This window comes from Myotis myotis, unplaced genomic scaffold (assembly GCF_014108235.1).
Source record: "Myotis myotis isolate mMyoMyo1 unplaced genomic scaffold, mMyoMyo1.p scaffold_m19_p_30, whole genome shotgun sequence".
Taxonomy (NCBI): domain Eukaryota; kingdom Metazoa; phylum Chordata; class Mammalia; order Chiroptera; family Vespertilionidae; genus Myotis; species Myotis myotis.
Window position 1 is genome coordinate 2,626,690 of NW_023416336.1, and position 15,671 is coordinate 2,642,360.

Below are 15,671 nucleotides of genomic sequence, written 5' to 3' on the forward strand. Positions count from 1 at the left end.
GGACGCCCACCCTGAAGGCGGTGTAGGCAGCCTGAAAACAGGCATCAGCCCCTCATCCAGGATGGCCAGGCACCCAAGCAGGACCCCCACCCTGATCCGGGACACCATTCAGGGCAAACCAGCCTGTCCCCACCCGTGTACCAGGCCTCTATCCTATATAGTAAAAGGGTAATATGCAAACTGACTCTAACAGCAGAAAGACTGGGAACGACTGGTCACTCTGACACACACTGACCACCAGGGGGCAGTTGCTCAATGAAGGAGCTGCCCTCTGGTGGTCAGTGAGCTCCCACATGAAGGAGCTCTGCTCAGCCACAAGCCAGGCTGATGGCTGCCAGTACAGCAGTGGCGGTGGGAGCCTCTCCTGCCTCCTCAGCAGCGCTAAGGATGTCCAACTGCACCTTAGGCCTGCTCCTCACTGGCAAGTGGACATCCCCCGAGGGCTGCCAGGCTGCCAGAGGGATGTCTGATTACCAGCTTAGGCCCAATCTCCTGGGGAGCAGGCCTCAGCCAGCAGATGGTCATCCCCCGAGAGGTCCCAGACTGTGAGAGGGCACAGGCCGGGCTGAGGGACCTACCCCCCCCCCCCAGTGCACAAATTTTTGTGCACTGGGCCTCTAGTCTATATATATAAAAGCCTAAGTGACTGAACAACCAAATTACCCAATGACCAGTTGCTATGACATGCACTGACCACCAGGGGGCAGATGCTCAACACAGGAGCTGCCCTCTGGTGGTCAGTGTGCTCCCACAGTGGGAGCGCCACTCAACTGACCAACCCATCCCAGCAGCCCAACACTTACCCCCTCAGTAGTTCTGTAGGTCCAATCTCTGGAGAATGCCAGGCACTGATGGAACAATGCCGCCAGCACAATCCCAACAGCGCTGCTGGCCTCCTAAAAGTCGGCCTCGGGCACCATGGCCACTTCCCCTCCCTAGATGCTCTGCAAGGAAGAAACGATATAAAAGTGGCCGCCAGGTGGCTCCCGACACCCAGCACAAATGTCAGTGGGTTGGATCCCCGGGCAGGCAAGGGCATCCCACTGCCCACCCGCCGCCCCCCCCCCCCGCCCCCAAGGCCAAATGCATCCTGGCCCCACCTCCAACCCCCTTGAGCGAGTGCCAGACACAGGGCTCTCCTGATCATGACTGACTGGACACGAGTCCACCGCTGGTGCAGCAGGGCCTGGGTGAGCAGGAGCGGCAGGCGGCATTGGACTGCTGGTTTTGGCCTGGTCCCTGCAGGCCACCCCGAGGGACCCCATCTGTGCACAATTTCATGCACTGGGCCTCTAGTGTGGAAATAAGAAAGTCCCTGCTCTCCTGGAGCTTAGGTTCTAGTATAGGGACAACAGGAAATGCACAAATCGTATTTTTTTAAATATATATTTCTTTATTGATTTCAGAGAGGGAGAGGAGAGAAATATCAATGATGAGAGAGAATCATTGATTGGCTGCCACCTGCACGCCCCCTACTGGGGATCAAGCCCACAACCCAGGCATGTGCCCTTGGCCGGAATCGAACCCGGGACCCTTCAGTCTGCAGGCTGACGCTCTATCCACTGAGCCAAGCTGGCTAGGGCAAATCATATTTTTTAAAAAAATATGTTTTTATTGATTTCAGAGAGGAAGGGAGAGGGAAAGAGAGATAGAAACATCAATGATGAGAGAGAATCACTGACCGGCTGCCTCCTGCATGCCCCCCACTGGGGATCGAGCCTGCAACCCAGGCATGTGCCCCTCACTGGAATTGAACCCGGGACTCTTTGGTCCGCAGGCTGACGCTCTATCCACTGAGCCAAACCAGCTGGGACACACAAATTGTATTTTAATATCCTGCAGTAAGTGCCATGGAGAAAAACAAGACAAGAGGAGACAAGGATTTGGACCATGCTGTTTTTATGTGGGGTGATTCAGGAAGGCTTCTCCAAGGAGACATTTGAACAGGTCTAAACCAAGCAAGGAGGTGAACCCCTGGGGGCAGAGTGTTCCGGGCAGAGGAGACAGCAAATTCAAGGTCCTTGTGTGACTTTCTCCCTGAGAGGGTCTTCCTCATTAAACTCACTGAGGGGTTGGTGGCACCTGGCAGCAGGGGCTTTAACATGTGGAACAGATGGATGAATGATAGTTACTCTTCCCACCCAGCTTTTTGCATTTGTTTCTTCTTTTATCTGGAATGTCCTTTCTACCTACCCAAGTCCCTCCCTTTTTTTAAACATCGCCCCAATTTGGCAACGTTGTTAAGCCTGTCTGGCTTGAGCCCCTGGCCCCAGCACAATCCCATGCTGTGGCCAAGGCACCTTTGGGCACTGCAAGAGTGGGTGTAGTGAGGTCACTCTTGGGTGGGCTCCTGAGGCGATGAGCACTCCCACTTTGAGACCAGGAGGCAACTGCACATTATAAAACAACATGACCCTATGTTTTGATCAAGCTCCTTTCTCCGTCAGCCCCCAGGGGAAAGAGGCAATCTGCCCTTTCCAACGGCCCCCCCTTCAGTACCTGTACACAGAAGAGCCTGTGGGTGTTCATTTTACAGGATTCCTAATTGTGGCAACTGAGCACATTTGCCATGTATGTCTAGCAGCTCCTGTGAGGACAGCCTTTATTACATACTAGAGGCCTGGTGCACGAAATGTGTGCACTGGGGTGGGGGAGGGGGGGTTCCCTCAGCCCGGCCTGCACCCTCTCGCAGTCCAGGAGCCCTTGGGGGATATCCGACAGAGAGCTTAGTCGGACATCCTTAGCACTGCTGCAGAGGTGGGAGAGGCTGTGCTTGCCAGCCTTGAGCCCAGCTTCTGGCTGAGCAGCGCTCCCCCTTGGGAGTGCACTGACCACCAGGGGGCAGCTCCTGCGTTGAGCATCTGCCCCCTGGTGGTCAGTGCGTGTCATAGCGACCAGTCGTTCCGCTGTTTGGTTGATTTGCATTAGCCTTTTATTATATAGGATATATTTAAAATTACATTGCTGCTGCTTTTTCACTGTGAAACAATCCCAGAATACTTGTCTCTTGCCCTCACATAGTGACAGCCAATCACAATCACTTCTATTTCTATGACAGATACCGAATACTGACTGGACTTAAATAGAAAAATTATAGACGCACCAAGATTTCATATTTCATTTTTTTATTACCAATCAAAAATAAATTCCATATATTGTTTAGCAAATATTACCATTGTTTTGTGACAAAAGACACAAGAGTCATAACAACAAAACTCCCCAAGAGTCAAACTCATAACAATGCCAAAATAAATCACAAATATATACAAATTAAAATCTTATTCAAAATAAATATGTTACTTGGTATGGTGGCTGTGACTTGCCTACCCATTTGGAGGCCATCCCTCACACAGGAAGACAGGTAGGAATGGGCCAATTCCAGGGTAGAGCTCAGCCCAGGAACCAGAAGTTGGAATAGGAAGTGAAAAATTGCACTGGGAGGAGGAAGTCATCGGACCAGTAATATTTGGAAATAATTACGACCCTTTGCAAGAAGTGATTATAAATGGGGAAGGGAAGGGAAGAACGGGGGAGGAGGGAACTGTTGGTAGTAACTGTGTGTGCAAAGAGGTAGCGTGGAAGTGTGCGTACCCGCTTTTACTTCACACACACTCACTTGGTTCAGGCCTATGTGCTTGGCCCTGCCTGGCACCCAGGTCTCAAAAACACAGCTTTGCAAGCTTCCATGTGGACTCAGAAAGCAAGCTGTGCGTGTAGAAAACTAATGGGTTTCCCCACAGGGAACAAAAAGGTCCAGTGTCTTTTTTTCCTTCTGGCTGAGAACCCATGGGTATCACCACCTTCTCTCCAAACTTTTAGGAATAGATTCTGTGACTGGTCAGGGGTAGGTATACTTGGTGCAAGACATTTCCTGGTCTCAAGACTTAGGGCTCTCCAGGCACCTGAAGAGCAGAGCCCTTTAGGAAAGGAGCGAATAGACAATACTCAGGGGGAGGCCTGCAGAGTCTCCCCTACCTAATCTTGGGCAACTGTTCCACCCAACAAAAGGGCCAACACGGACCTTGGTCCCGCAGCCTCCCCAGGAGTGGGAAGCCTGGAGCTGTGCAGCAGGGCCTGACTCAGCCCCAGGGAAAGGTGCTGGGGAGGACTTCCTGTGGGCGTGGAGCTTATACCACCAGCTTCAGCACAGGACAAGCTGACGTCCCACACTAGGATCACGGACCTGGGGGAACGTGGCCACCAGTTGTGTGCCCTGGAGGCTGAAACCTTTCCTGGGTATGAAAGTGTATAAATAGGCAGGTCAGCCTCAGCCACGGAGAGAGGGCATGGAGAACCTGCTTAGGCTGCTTCCTCCACATCCTCTGTTCTCAATCCCCAAGAGACCTCGGGGTTTAGATTGGAAGTAGGGAGCCTGGAAAGCAGAGTTCAAGGGTCAGACTGGACTTTGGTTGTGGGGTGGGAAGGGGATGGTATTACTTGCTAACAATGCAAATACTTGTGACTAGATTCCCTCCTAGAACCAAGAGGAGTATTGCAGACAAGTCACCTCTAATGTAGATGCTGTCCCAACCCACGGGAAAGCCTTTGGTAAAGAGAGGGCAGCCTGGGGAGCAGGGGGAGCAATCTGAAAGGTGGGAGGCACTGCCTAACGCGTCAAGTCAGCCCCATTACAAGGGAACAGCTGTCCAAAGGGGTAGATATGAGGCAAAACCACGGGGCCAGGGTTGAGAGTCCCAGTGGCCCCCAACAGGAGAGCCCATCAGCAGAGTTCAGAAATTCCTGGATCCAGCGAGTGACAGGAGCAGGGCTACTCCTCTGTAGCTGGAAGTATAATGCCCCTGATCACAGCTCCCCAGAATCCCGTGGCCTCAGCGACGTCAGACAAGCCTCAGTGCACATGTCCAGGCAGTTGTTCTCAATGCTATTTGGTTCTTTGCTTCCTGGGAAGCACTGTCTTCCTCCCAAGAGAAAATCTTCCTCCCGCAGCTGCTGGGACCGGTCTCTGGAGGACAAGGAGCAGGAAGAGTCGGCTGCCTGAGTCGGGACATAGCCAGGTTGTGGCTGGGAGCAGATTATGGCTATTGCTTCCCGGGGTGAGAAACCCCATCCAAAGTTTTTGTGGGGGGAAAAATTTTTTTTTAAATAAAATCCTTAACCCTGTCTTCCCTTCCCCATTCCCTTCCCCAAATGATATTTCAAAAGAGGAGCAATAAGCCTAGAAACTCTCCAGTACAAAATCCGCCTGGTGGTGGCTACTCGCCACCCACAGTCCAGGGCTAGGCAGCTCCGTCTGGCCTGACAGGCTCCTTCTCTTCAGGTGGGCCCACTGGGGCGGCCCCCGCGGAGCTGGCGGGGGGCCCCGGGCCCTCCTGTCAGATGGCGCTCTCCGGGGAAGCTCTGTGCAGCGTGGCGTTGCGCTCGTTGAGCAGAGTTGTGGTCTCGTCCACCACAGGCAGCTCAGGCTTCTCCGCCAGGTTCTCCGTGCAGATGGTGCACCCATCCAAGGGAAACTGAGGGCTGGTCTCCATCCGAGAGGCCAGCAGCCCGTTCTGGTACTGTTGGCGGGTGATCTGCAGAAGGAGCAATGAGAGTCAGTAAGAGCAGGAGCCGGGAGGCCAATCGCACCAGTGGCCTGGGAAAGCGGAGCCGGCAGGATGGAGGCTGCAAGTCCAGGTGCGAGGGCGTGCCAGGGGAGTCTCCGGAAACCTGTCACAAGAGTTAGCAGCAGGAGCAAGAAGGACTCTCACGTGGGCCCTGTGTTCCGGGTGGCGGGGGAAAGAAAGAGCTGCTGATTCCTGAGGCAGTGATCCAAACGCCAGACCGAGGCTAGGGGAGCACTCACCTTAATATACTGCAGGTCCATGAGCGCCCGGACACTGAAGTCAGAGATGTACTGGCCCAGGACAGAGCTGCCAAGCTGGTTGCTGCTGCCTGCCAAGGGGGCTGGGCTCGAGAGGTCTGTGCGGTCCGGGCAACTGAGGGAGGCCGAGCGGCTCAGGCAGGTGGGGTGCGATGGGGAGCGGTCTGTGGGGAGAAAGAGGCTGTCAGGGCAGGCACCACCCTGGACTGCGGTGCCCTCTTGGCTAGCCCTGTCCCATGGATGCCAGGGGATGCTACCCTCACTGGGAATGGAAACACTTGTTAAGGACAGTCAGAAGCTTTAACCTCATCAAAGCAAACGAGTTAGTTTGTTTAGCAGTGTTGTGCAATAACTATTAAAAAGTCTAACAAAACAGAAAACGAAAACCAAAGACTCAAAAGTTTATGGCTACAAAACCCTAACAACTGATCAGTCCAGGTTGGTTACCCTCGTGTGGCGGCTGCTCTCATCTCAGTAACAGCTCATGTCAATGGACACAAACCGCATACCTTTAAATTATATTAAAAGAAAAATTACACAACTTGCACTCTCATCTCTCTCACACACACACCCCTCAACATGACACCCTGCTCATAACTAAAAATGCTCTTAAGACGTCAAATATTTGTTCTGCACATGACCTGTTCTGTGTGGACAGTCCTACCCACTGTCTGCTGAGCCCCAGCCTGACCGGGGGCAGGGGCAGCACGTTCCTTCCCCAGGAACTAGAGGCCCCAGATCGCCAGGCTTCCCATCCCAGCTAGTGCCAGTCCCCCTCCCGGGAGGCAAAGCCTGGGCAGTGTTGGCGGTGCCTCTTCCCGCCACCAGGGCAGCACAGGCCTCATTCCGTTGACTAACCAGGGGAGCGGGATGACTCAACCTCAAATGAGGAACACTCCTTATTTTGAAAAAGAAACTGCACACATTATTGTGCTCTTACTTTTTAAAATATTTATAAGGCAATGAAATCCACAAGGAAGTTAATTGTGAAGGCATGCTGGCTTGTCCAAACAAACAGGAATAGACTGAGCTGATATGCTTAGTTAAGGACTAAGTTACTAACTAACTACCGAGTCAGCCGCTCTAACAAATAGCTCAGTGAAGAGAGCAAGCACCGGTGACTGAATGGCCAAGGGGGCTTTGAGCAAGTGAGGCTGCATCAGTAATGCACCATCTTTGAGCTTCAGTCAGAAAACAAGGAAAATATAGTCTGGATATTCTACAATTGGGTAGTGTACGACCGTTAGAGCAGGGAAGGGGAAACTTTTTCTGCCAAGGGCCATTTGAATATTTATAACATCATTCAAGGGCCATATAAAATTACCAACTTAAAAATTAGCCTGCTATATTAGCCTAAATACTTAATTAACTCACCCCTAATGCCTTGGCAGGGCCAGACCAAATGGTTTCACAGGACTTCTATGGCCCAAGGGTAGGACATTCCCCACCCCTGCATTAGAGGATCATGTGCATGTATCACTTATTCTAAACTAAGTAACACCTCGGATTAAGTTCTAGAAGAAAACAAATACTGGGGAGAGCAACCTTTCACATTAATGGGAGCATTTGAGATCTTGCTTCCTGGCAACTGTTATCAGTTTAGTTCAAATAAACTCTTACAAAAACTAAAAAAAAAACAAAAAACGCACACAAAAAAACACTTCACATTAATTAGTTATTTGCTTTTAATTAATGCTTATCAACATGCCAGAACAGGAAATTAATTTAAAACCAACACAGATTGGTGACATGGCCTATTAAAAATAGAGGTCCTGCCCTAACCAGTTTGGCTCAGTGGATAGAGCGTCGGCCTGCGGACTCAAGGGTCCCAGGTTAGATTCTGGTCAAGGGCATGTACCTTGGTTGCAGGCACATCCCCAGTAGGAGGAGTGCAGGAGGCAGCTGGTCGATGCTTCTCTCTCATCGATGTTTCTAACTCTCTATCCCTCTCCCTTCCTCTCTGTAAAAAAAATCAATAAAATATATTTAAAAAAATAAAAAATAAAAAATAAAAATAGAGGTCCTGCCCTAACTGGTTTGGCTCAGTGGATAGAACGTCGGCCTGCAGACTGAAAGGTCCCAGGTTTGATTCTGGTCAAGGGCATGTACCTTGGTTGCGGGCACATCCCTAGTAGGGAGTGTGCAGGAGGCAGCTGATAGATGTTTCTCTCTCATCGATGTTTCTAACTATCTATCCCTCTCCCTTCCTCTCTGTAAAAAATCAATAAAATATATTTTAAAAAAATAAACACTATAGAGACTTATGAACTACCACAGTATCTATCTTCCAGATTTCCACACCCACTAAAAAAAAAAAAAAAAAAAAGCGGTCCTAAAGAAAAGTACAACAAAATATGAAGCATCTGCTTCTGAATAATGAAATTATAATGCTTATTAATTTTCTTTTTTCCCCTATGAGCTATGTTACTTTCATGATTAAAACAAAGCAATATGTGTAACAAAAATGGAATTTTTTTAATTTGGTAATTCTACTTCTAAAAGAATATTCTAAGGATATAATCTCAAACACAGATGACATTTTTCATAGATGTTAACGTCATGGTATTATTTAGCATATAGACCCCCATGAATATGCATAAAGGGAATAACAAATGAAAGCACATCTGCCTGGTGAACTCTGTGTAGCTCTAACAAGAAAGCTTATGGAAAAGCATCTCTGCTCCCATATTACATAAAAACATCAGGATTCAAACCCTGTATGCACAAATTCCTGGCCATATGTGAAACAAGGAAGTGCAGAAGAGGCAGAGGGAGGCTGGTCAGTGAAGGCCAAATGGCCCATCTGCTCTCATCAGACACCCCCTGCTCAGAGCCATTACCGACTTCCTGCTTCCCATCACAGCCAAAAGTTTGTTGTGTTTGAAAGGGACCAGTGACTTCTCAGTCACCTTTAACATTTTTTTAGAAGAGGATCAATAGTAAAGTGTGCTTTGGTGCAGTTTAGAAGAAAAAACCAGATGCAGGAATATAAAGTGGGAAACAGCTGCCTGCAGTGCTAGGCTTTCTGGCCTGTGGAGGCTCAGGAGCTGCTCTAGGTTACGCACTGAGCCTGGAGCTCTGAACTTCCTCAGGGCTCGCCGGGCCAGGCCAGGGCTCTGGTGACAAGGCCAGCACCTCCCGCCACCATCTGCTGCCTTGGATCATGGGGGACAGGGATGCTGCCAGTGAGTAGGAATCAGTCTAGCCAGCACGTGCGTGCGTGCGTCCGTGCACACACCTCCTCAAAAGCTGAAGAACCTTCAGGAACCTCTTCCAGGACCAGGGCAAAGCCATCCAGTAACTGAGCTCTAGGCCAAGCTGGCTCTCAAGTGTGAACAGGTGGGGAGCCCCAGTGCCTACTGGGACAGGTTAATGCAGCTGTGGTGTGTGGGCTCAGGCGACAGGTGGCAGTGCAGTATTCTCCGCCATGCCATGTTACCTGAGAGCCAGGAGAGCAGGGAGTTCTGCTTGCCAGGCGGACACCTGGCCTGGGATGAAGGCACTGGAGCAAAAGAGGAAAAGGTCAGTGCTGGGTGAGGTCCAGGTCAGGACGCAGGACATGGAGCCACAGGAATGGGCTGGAGAAGCAGACCTGCGGTCCAGGCTCCCTTGGGTAGTGAGGGGCTCAGTGGAAAAGGAGGCACGGCTTTGACAGGGAGGAGCGGGGGCAGACTCACGAGCCCTGCTCAGAGAAGGGCAGGTGCTGGCAGAGGCGCCAGGAGCTCCCACAGTGAATGCAGAGCCCAGAAGACATCCCTTCCCCTTCCGGCCACTCCAATGGGAACTGAGAGCCTCCAGGTCAAGGGACAGAGCACAGGACCATGACCCAAGCCCCTGAGGTACTAGGGGCAGAGAGTGCCTGGAGGAAATGTCCCATGACTGAATATCCTTCTGAACAAGATTTCCCCAGGCTGGACGCTCAGCAGTCCTCCCAGGGCCGCCAATCCGAAACCCGGGTCCAGAGCCTGGCTCCTCCTCTCCCCTCCCTCACAGGCCGGCTCGTGCTGGCGGGGGCAGAGCTGTGTCAATAGGCATGGATGCCCTGGCCCCCCACACGGGGTCCTCTTTGTCAAAGGAAAACAACAGGCACGGCTGAGGCTCCCAGAAGCTACAGCACCTGCCTCATCTGTGGCCTGTCCCCCAGCACCAAAGTGGACTTCCACTCTCCAGCCCACAGTCACCCAGGCTCCTCTCGTGGTTGGGGTGTGTGTCCCCGATGAGTGAGGAGCTGTGCTGGCCCCTTTGGCAAGGGGCACCTGAGCTACCCAGGACTGGGGAAGCAGAGGGCACTGGGGTGGCCAGAGAGGTCCTTCCTTGGTCTTGCCATAACCTCTCTTGGAGGTTGTCCAGTACCCTCTTTGCCCCAAGTCCCTTTATTCCATCACAACCAACCCTTAACCAAGAGGCAGTGGCTAAGCCAGGAGAAACCAAACCTGCCTGTAACCTGCCCTGGCCTGGCTCCCAACTTCAGGCACTTTGGACGCCTTCACCCAACCCCTTGGTTGCCCTCTCCCAGGCTTCATAGGTAAGACCCACAGCCTCCCTCCACATGCCCACTCTCTCAACTCCCCGCCTGCCATGATGGCTCGTAAGGGTCACCATGGCCCGTGGGCCCACTGGCCCATTCTACTCTCAAAGGCCATCGACAGCTTCCTGCTTCCTATCACAGCCATACACCGTCGACTTTCTAGGGCTCCCCAACTCATCCTTACTCCATCTTCCTCCCCTCTGGCAAGCAGGCCGCCCCACCATCTCAGGACACACTCTCGGCTCCCTCCAGGCTTTTGCTCAGAATCCCACCCACCCCACTCCATCGTCTGAATCATTGCTCTTCCAGGCCACCTCCTCTAGGCCCAGACCTCACAGGTCTCCCTCTCCTCGAAACACCGAAGTTATGAGCCATCTCAATGCCAAGGAGCTGGGGGCCACTCACTGCCACTCCCACTCCGGCCGCTGGAGTGCAGCCAGTGCAGCCCAGCCACTCACCTGCGGTCAGCGAGGACAGCGCCATGGTCCCGTAGTAGGAGAAGGCACCCGTCTCAAACTTCATGTTCTCCTTCCCAGCCTCCACCTCCACCTTCCCCTGAAAGAACACAGGGTTAGGGTTATAGAGTGAAAAGCAAAAAACAACAACAAAAAGATGAGGCAAGAGGGAGACATGAGGGGTGATGGCACCGTGAGCTGCTCGGAAGAGGATGGGCGATGGGGAGCCCAGGCCCAGAGCAGGCCACACAGTCTCGGGGCAGGAAAGCCCTGCAGCCCACATTTCACAGTGAGGCAAGCAGGTGTGGGTAGGCTCACCTGCAGGATGAGGATGAAGTAGTCGGCCGGCTTGTTCCGGGTGTACAGATAGTGGTGCACATAGTATTTGTTGTGCTCGTCAAACTTGAGTTCCTGAATGACGTCTGGGTACTTGAGCAGCCGAAGCAGGATCTTCTCTGATATCAGAGCAGGGCTGAACTGGGGGACTTCTGCAGGGGAGAGGGAGACTGCACATGAGACCCATCGCTGCAGTACAGGGACAGCTCCCTCACTGCCAGGCTCTTCCCTTCGGTTCTGAGAAAAGGGAGAGCCCTGGGGTCCACACTGGTCAGACTGGAGTCTGTTGGCCTTGAATGGTAGCTCCTGCACTACCCGGGCATGATCTTGGGCAATTACTTAACTTGTATATCAGTTTGCTCATCTGTAAAATGGGAGTTAAAAACTTCAGAGTGGTTGTGAGGTTAAACAGAATAATACATGTAAAGCACTTAGACATATCCTTGGCATAAGGAAAGTGCTTGATGATTGTTATCATCATCGCTATCATCCATACCCTGGCAGAAAAAATAAAGAAGGAATTACTGAAGTCTGACTGGGATAGGGGGAGGGAGTAGGCAGGTGTCTTTCTAATCCATCGCCCAGGCCCCCAAGGGAGCTGTGAATCAGGGGTGAGAAGAGATATGACATTGATTTACAGGTCAAGTCCGGTACATGAGGCAGAGGGGAGGCGGGAGAGACAAGGACAGAGCTAGATGCAGGCTCCTCAGAGGTGATGAGCCAGGCAAGGGCCGTGCGCTGTACCTGGGCAGGCCCACAGCACATGCAAGAGCCTCCTTCTCCCTCCCACTCCACAGGCCTCGATGGGCCTATCTCAGGTTCCCCTGAGGCTTATTTTCAGAACAACCTTGGTACTTTCTAGAAGCCTGCAATGGGGGAAGCACATCACAGGGCATGTCCAGGTGGGAGCTCCTCGCCCCTCCTGAGGCAGCCGGGTTTCCCTGCACCTTGCATCTGTTAGCCTCATCCCAGGAGGGGAGGAGCTAGAGGCCCAGTCCCTCTCCCTCTGTGACTGTCCCACCAACAGTGAAGGCCATCTTCTCGCTCTTACCCGTGGACAGAAAGCGGTGAGCAGCCAGGAGTAGCTGAGGCGAAATTTTCACCTTGAGTTCGTTGTCAGTATCCTTGAAGGCTGAGAAGTCCCGTTTGTTCTTCTCAGATACCCGTTTCCGGCTTCGGTTGTCAGCTGCAAGAGAATGAACTGGAGCTGAGCACGCTGTCCCCACGGTGGACTCGGGAACAGACTAGAACCTGCCCACCAGCTGCCGGCTCTGGCGTCCCTCCCTCCACACAGAACCTGCAGAGCCTGGGCCAGGGCAAGTCCCCGGGCTGATGCTGAGCCACAGAAGCCAAGAGGAACCAAGCAGCCTCCGGTCCCTGCTCCAAGCAATATGCTCCCAGGTCGTGCGGGCCTGTGTCCCTGCATGGTGGCCTTCCCACCCAGGCCAGCAGACGTCAGGCCTGAGCGGGAAAGGGACACTGGGCCTGTGGGGGGTGGACTCACTGTACATATCGGACTCGTCCAGGATCTCGGACTTGATGATCTCCTCAATGACGTCCTCCAGGGTGACCAGGCCCAGGACCTCGTAGAAGGGGTCCCCTTCCCCCTCGTTGTTCACCTTCTGCACGATGGCCAGGTGGGACTTCCCTGGGGGATAACGCAATGAGTCAGACCAGAGCAAAGGGACCATTCATGAGACTCCTCCACCAAAATGTTAACACACCTGAGTCATTGGGGTGGGGTCAGGGGTAGTTTTTTCCCCTTTTCTATATTTCCTGGAGTTTCTATTGCAAACAGATACTGCTTTTATGAAAAGGAAAACCAGAAGTATTTTTTACTGTCAAGGCATTACGGACCATTGGCTTAAATAGAATGAAAAGGGCAAGGCCCTCCTGGGGAGGGGAAGACCCACACTGACAACTCGTGGACAGAGAAGCCATATGCCATAGGCAGGCAAGGGCCAGCTGGACACAGGCTCAGAGGACGCCCACCTTCCCTGGCTTCAAGGGCCATTCACAATACCTCCCCCAGCTCCTTGGCAGAGCCCCCCCACCCCCGTTCCTCCCCCCCCGCAAGTACCCTGGGGCCAACACTGTCCAAGGCAAAGGCTCTGCATTCCCAAAACCATTAACAAATTAGTAGCCTGGTATAATTAGGCCAGGCAGGCACTGTAATTAGAGAAAGGCCACCCTTTCGACCTAAAGCAAGAGAAAGATAGAAAGGGGTTGGGGGGAAACCTTCCACAGAAGCTTTGTGGGTGGCTGGGTGCCCTCCTGCCCCCCCCCCCCCGCTCTTGTGCCCCAGAACCCGGTGTGTGACAACAGGAGACCCCCCAGAGGGGCCTGGCCCACACTCCGGGGTGAACAAGGTGTGCCCCACACGGGGACACAGATTTGCAGCAGCCTCAGGGAGAAAGCCCTGGGAGAGCTGTGAGGGTCAAGTCAGATTTGTCACAGATTCCCCTTCACAATCCGGTCTTAGGGCCGCACTCTCAGGACGTCCCTGTAGACCAGGTTCTCCAGATCCTTAGGCCACAGCAAACCCACCAGGGCCAGCATGCGCCCTTCTGAGCTCCTGGGGGCCTCTTAGGGAGAAGAGATGCCAGTCCTCACAGCCAGCATTTGGAAAAACAAATGGAAAGTGCCTGAGTGCACCCGTGTGAAGGGGAGTACTGTCCTGTGAAACATCCTCGCACACAGTGCTGGTCATACGGTACCGATCTCCAGCTTGGAGTTGTGGTCAAAACACTTTCAGGACCTTGCTGGACCGACCACGGCTAGACTCGGCTAAAGATTCCCGTCTTCTAGCGATGAGCCAGCGAGAGCAAGTGACCTGCCAGGGCCCGAGCCTGGCCTCCCCACCTGCCAGAGGCGGCCCTGCAGGAGAGCCCTCTAGAGAAACAGTGCCGAGGGCCGGCGCAGCCAGCTTAGCCCAGGTCCTCCGACGGGAACCAGAGTGCAAGCAGGCAGCTTCTATCACCTTCCCGACCGGCATGCTCTAGCGGCTGTGATGCCCAGTGCTGCGGGAGACGGGCAGGCCCTCACAGGGCTCTGGTTGGTGGGCAGGAAAACAGGCACATTTCAGGAGGCCGATTTGGCAGCGGGTCTCAAAACCAAGGTTCCCTAACCTTGGCCTCAGAAATTCCACTTGTAGGAACTTACCCTATGGATGTAATCTTCACTAAAGCAGAAAGACACAAAAGCAAAGGGGTCATCAAAACATTCTTTTTCATAGCCTCAAACGAGAGATAATCTGAATCAATTGCAATGGAGCAGGAGTGCGGGACAGGGGCTACTGCAGCCTGGGGAGAGGCAGCAGGGCTTGAGGGACGAAATGTGGAACGAAACCTGAGACAGGCCATTAGTGGAAAAGCAAGTGATAGGACTGAATGCATGGTGCCATCTGTCTGCATGGAAATGGGGGTGGAGGGTGAAGAGGGCCTTGAACTGTCTGGAAGAGGTAACAGTGGTCATCTTTGGGGGCTTTTGAAGTTGGGGGGGGGGCTAGTATCACTCTATTCACTTCCATATTCTATTGGATGGGCATGTTTCACTTCCATATATTTTTTTCTACCTATATTTTTTTTTGACAAAAATATTAAGGAGAGCCTGGCTGGTGGGGCTCAGTGGTTGAGCGTTGACCTATGAACCAGGAGCTCACAGCTCAATTCCTGGTCAGGGCACATCCCGAGCCGATCAATGATTCTCTCTTATCATTGGTGTTTCTATCCCTCTCTCCCTCTCCCTTCCTCTCTGAAATAGATAAAAATATGTTTTAAAAAATATTAAGGAGAAACACAAAATTAAGAGGAACTGGTAAGACTCTAGGGCAGCCGTGGGCAAACTACGGCCCGCGGGCCGGATCCGGCCGGTTTGAAATGAATAAAACTAAAAAAAAAGAGACCGTACCCTTTTATGTAATGATGTTTACTTTGAATTTATATTAGTTCACACAAACACTCCATCCATGCTTTTGTTCCGGCCCTCCGGTCCAGTTTAAGAACCCATTGTGGCCCTCGAGTCAAAAAGTTTGCCCACCCCTGGTCTAGGGTGAGCAAGGCAAGGCATTGCGGCACAAGGAGCCCAGGAATGGGGTGAGTCTCTGAATGCTGCCCAGTTAGCAGCACCTGCTTATATCCTAGGAATCAGAAACCAGCAGATTCAGCATCAATAATCGGAGAAAATGTCCCCACCACTGACACCTCCAATCAACCCATGATCAAGGGTTGCACTAGGCTTCACCGGGAAAGGCTGGTGGTTCCTCTAAAAGACAGAAATATCCTCCTGTGGGTGAAATGCATGGATTTCTTGTGCTGGATTGGGGCCATTCTTTGCCTCCCTGCCTGCTTTCAGAGGCTCCTGTCTGTGGAACCCACTGGTGTGTGTGGCACCCTCTAGTGGCAGCACCATCAAGATGAGTACCTTGTAGATGTGCCGGCCTGGGGCACTGCCCACTCGCCCCTGCTCTGCATGCTAAAGAGCCTGGCGCACTGGCGCTGACTGTGGCCGGCTGGTTGCGGCCCCACACAAA

General features: G+C 52.6%; 1 protein-coding gene across 4 annotated transcripts in view; it reads right to left on the bottom strand.

Moving 5' to 3' along the window:
* Positions 1-3,108: 3,108 nt before the first annotated feature.
* Positions 3,109-15,671, bottom strand: part of CNNM4 (cyclin and CBS domain divalent metal cation transport mediator 4) — a 43,697-nt gene continuing 31,134 nt past the window's right edge. Inside the window, exons 2-10 of one of the 4 annotated variants that reach the window (XM_036302244.1) lie at positions 12,645-12,788; positions 12,192-12,326; positions 11,123-11,292; positions 10,808-10,904; positions 9,261-9,323; positions 8,444-8,457; positions 6,548-6,661; positions 5,804-6,079; positions 3,109-5,531 (exon numbers count right to left, since the gene is read on the bottom strand). In XM_036302244.1, the coding sequence (XP_036158137.1) occupies positions 5,334-5,531; positions 5,804-6,079; positions 6,548-6,661; positions 8,444-8,457; positions 9,261-9,323; positions 10,808-10,904; positions 11,123-11,292; positions 12,192-12,326; positions 12,645-12,788 (1,211 nt within the window). In that variant the 3' untranslated portion in view covers positions 3,109-5,333. The remainder of the gene's footprint in view (positions 5,532-5,803; positions 6,080-6,547; positions 6,662-8,443; positions 8,458-9,260; positions 9,324-10,807; positions 10,905-11,122; positions 11,293-12,191; positions 12,327-12,644; positions 12,789-15,671) is intronic. The other 3 variants (XM_036302241.1, XM_036302243.1, XM_036302242.1) reach the window with 3 other exon arrangements.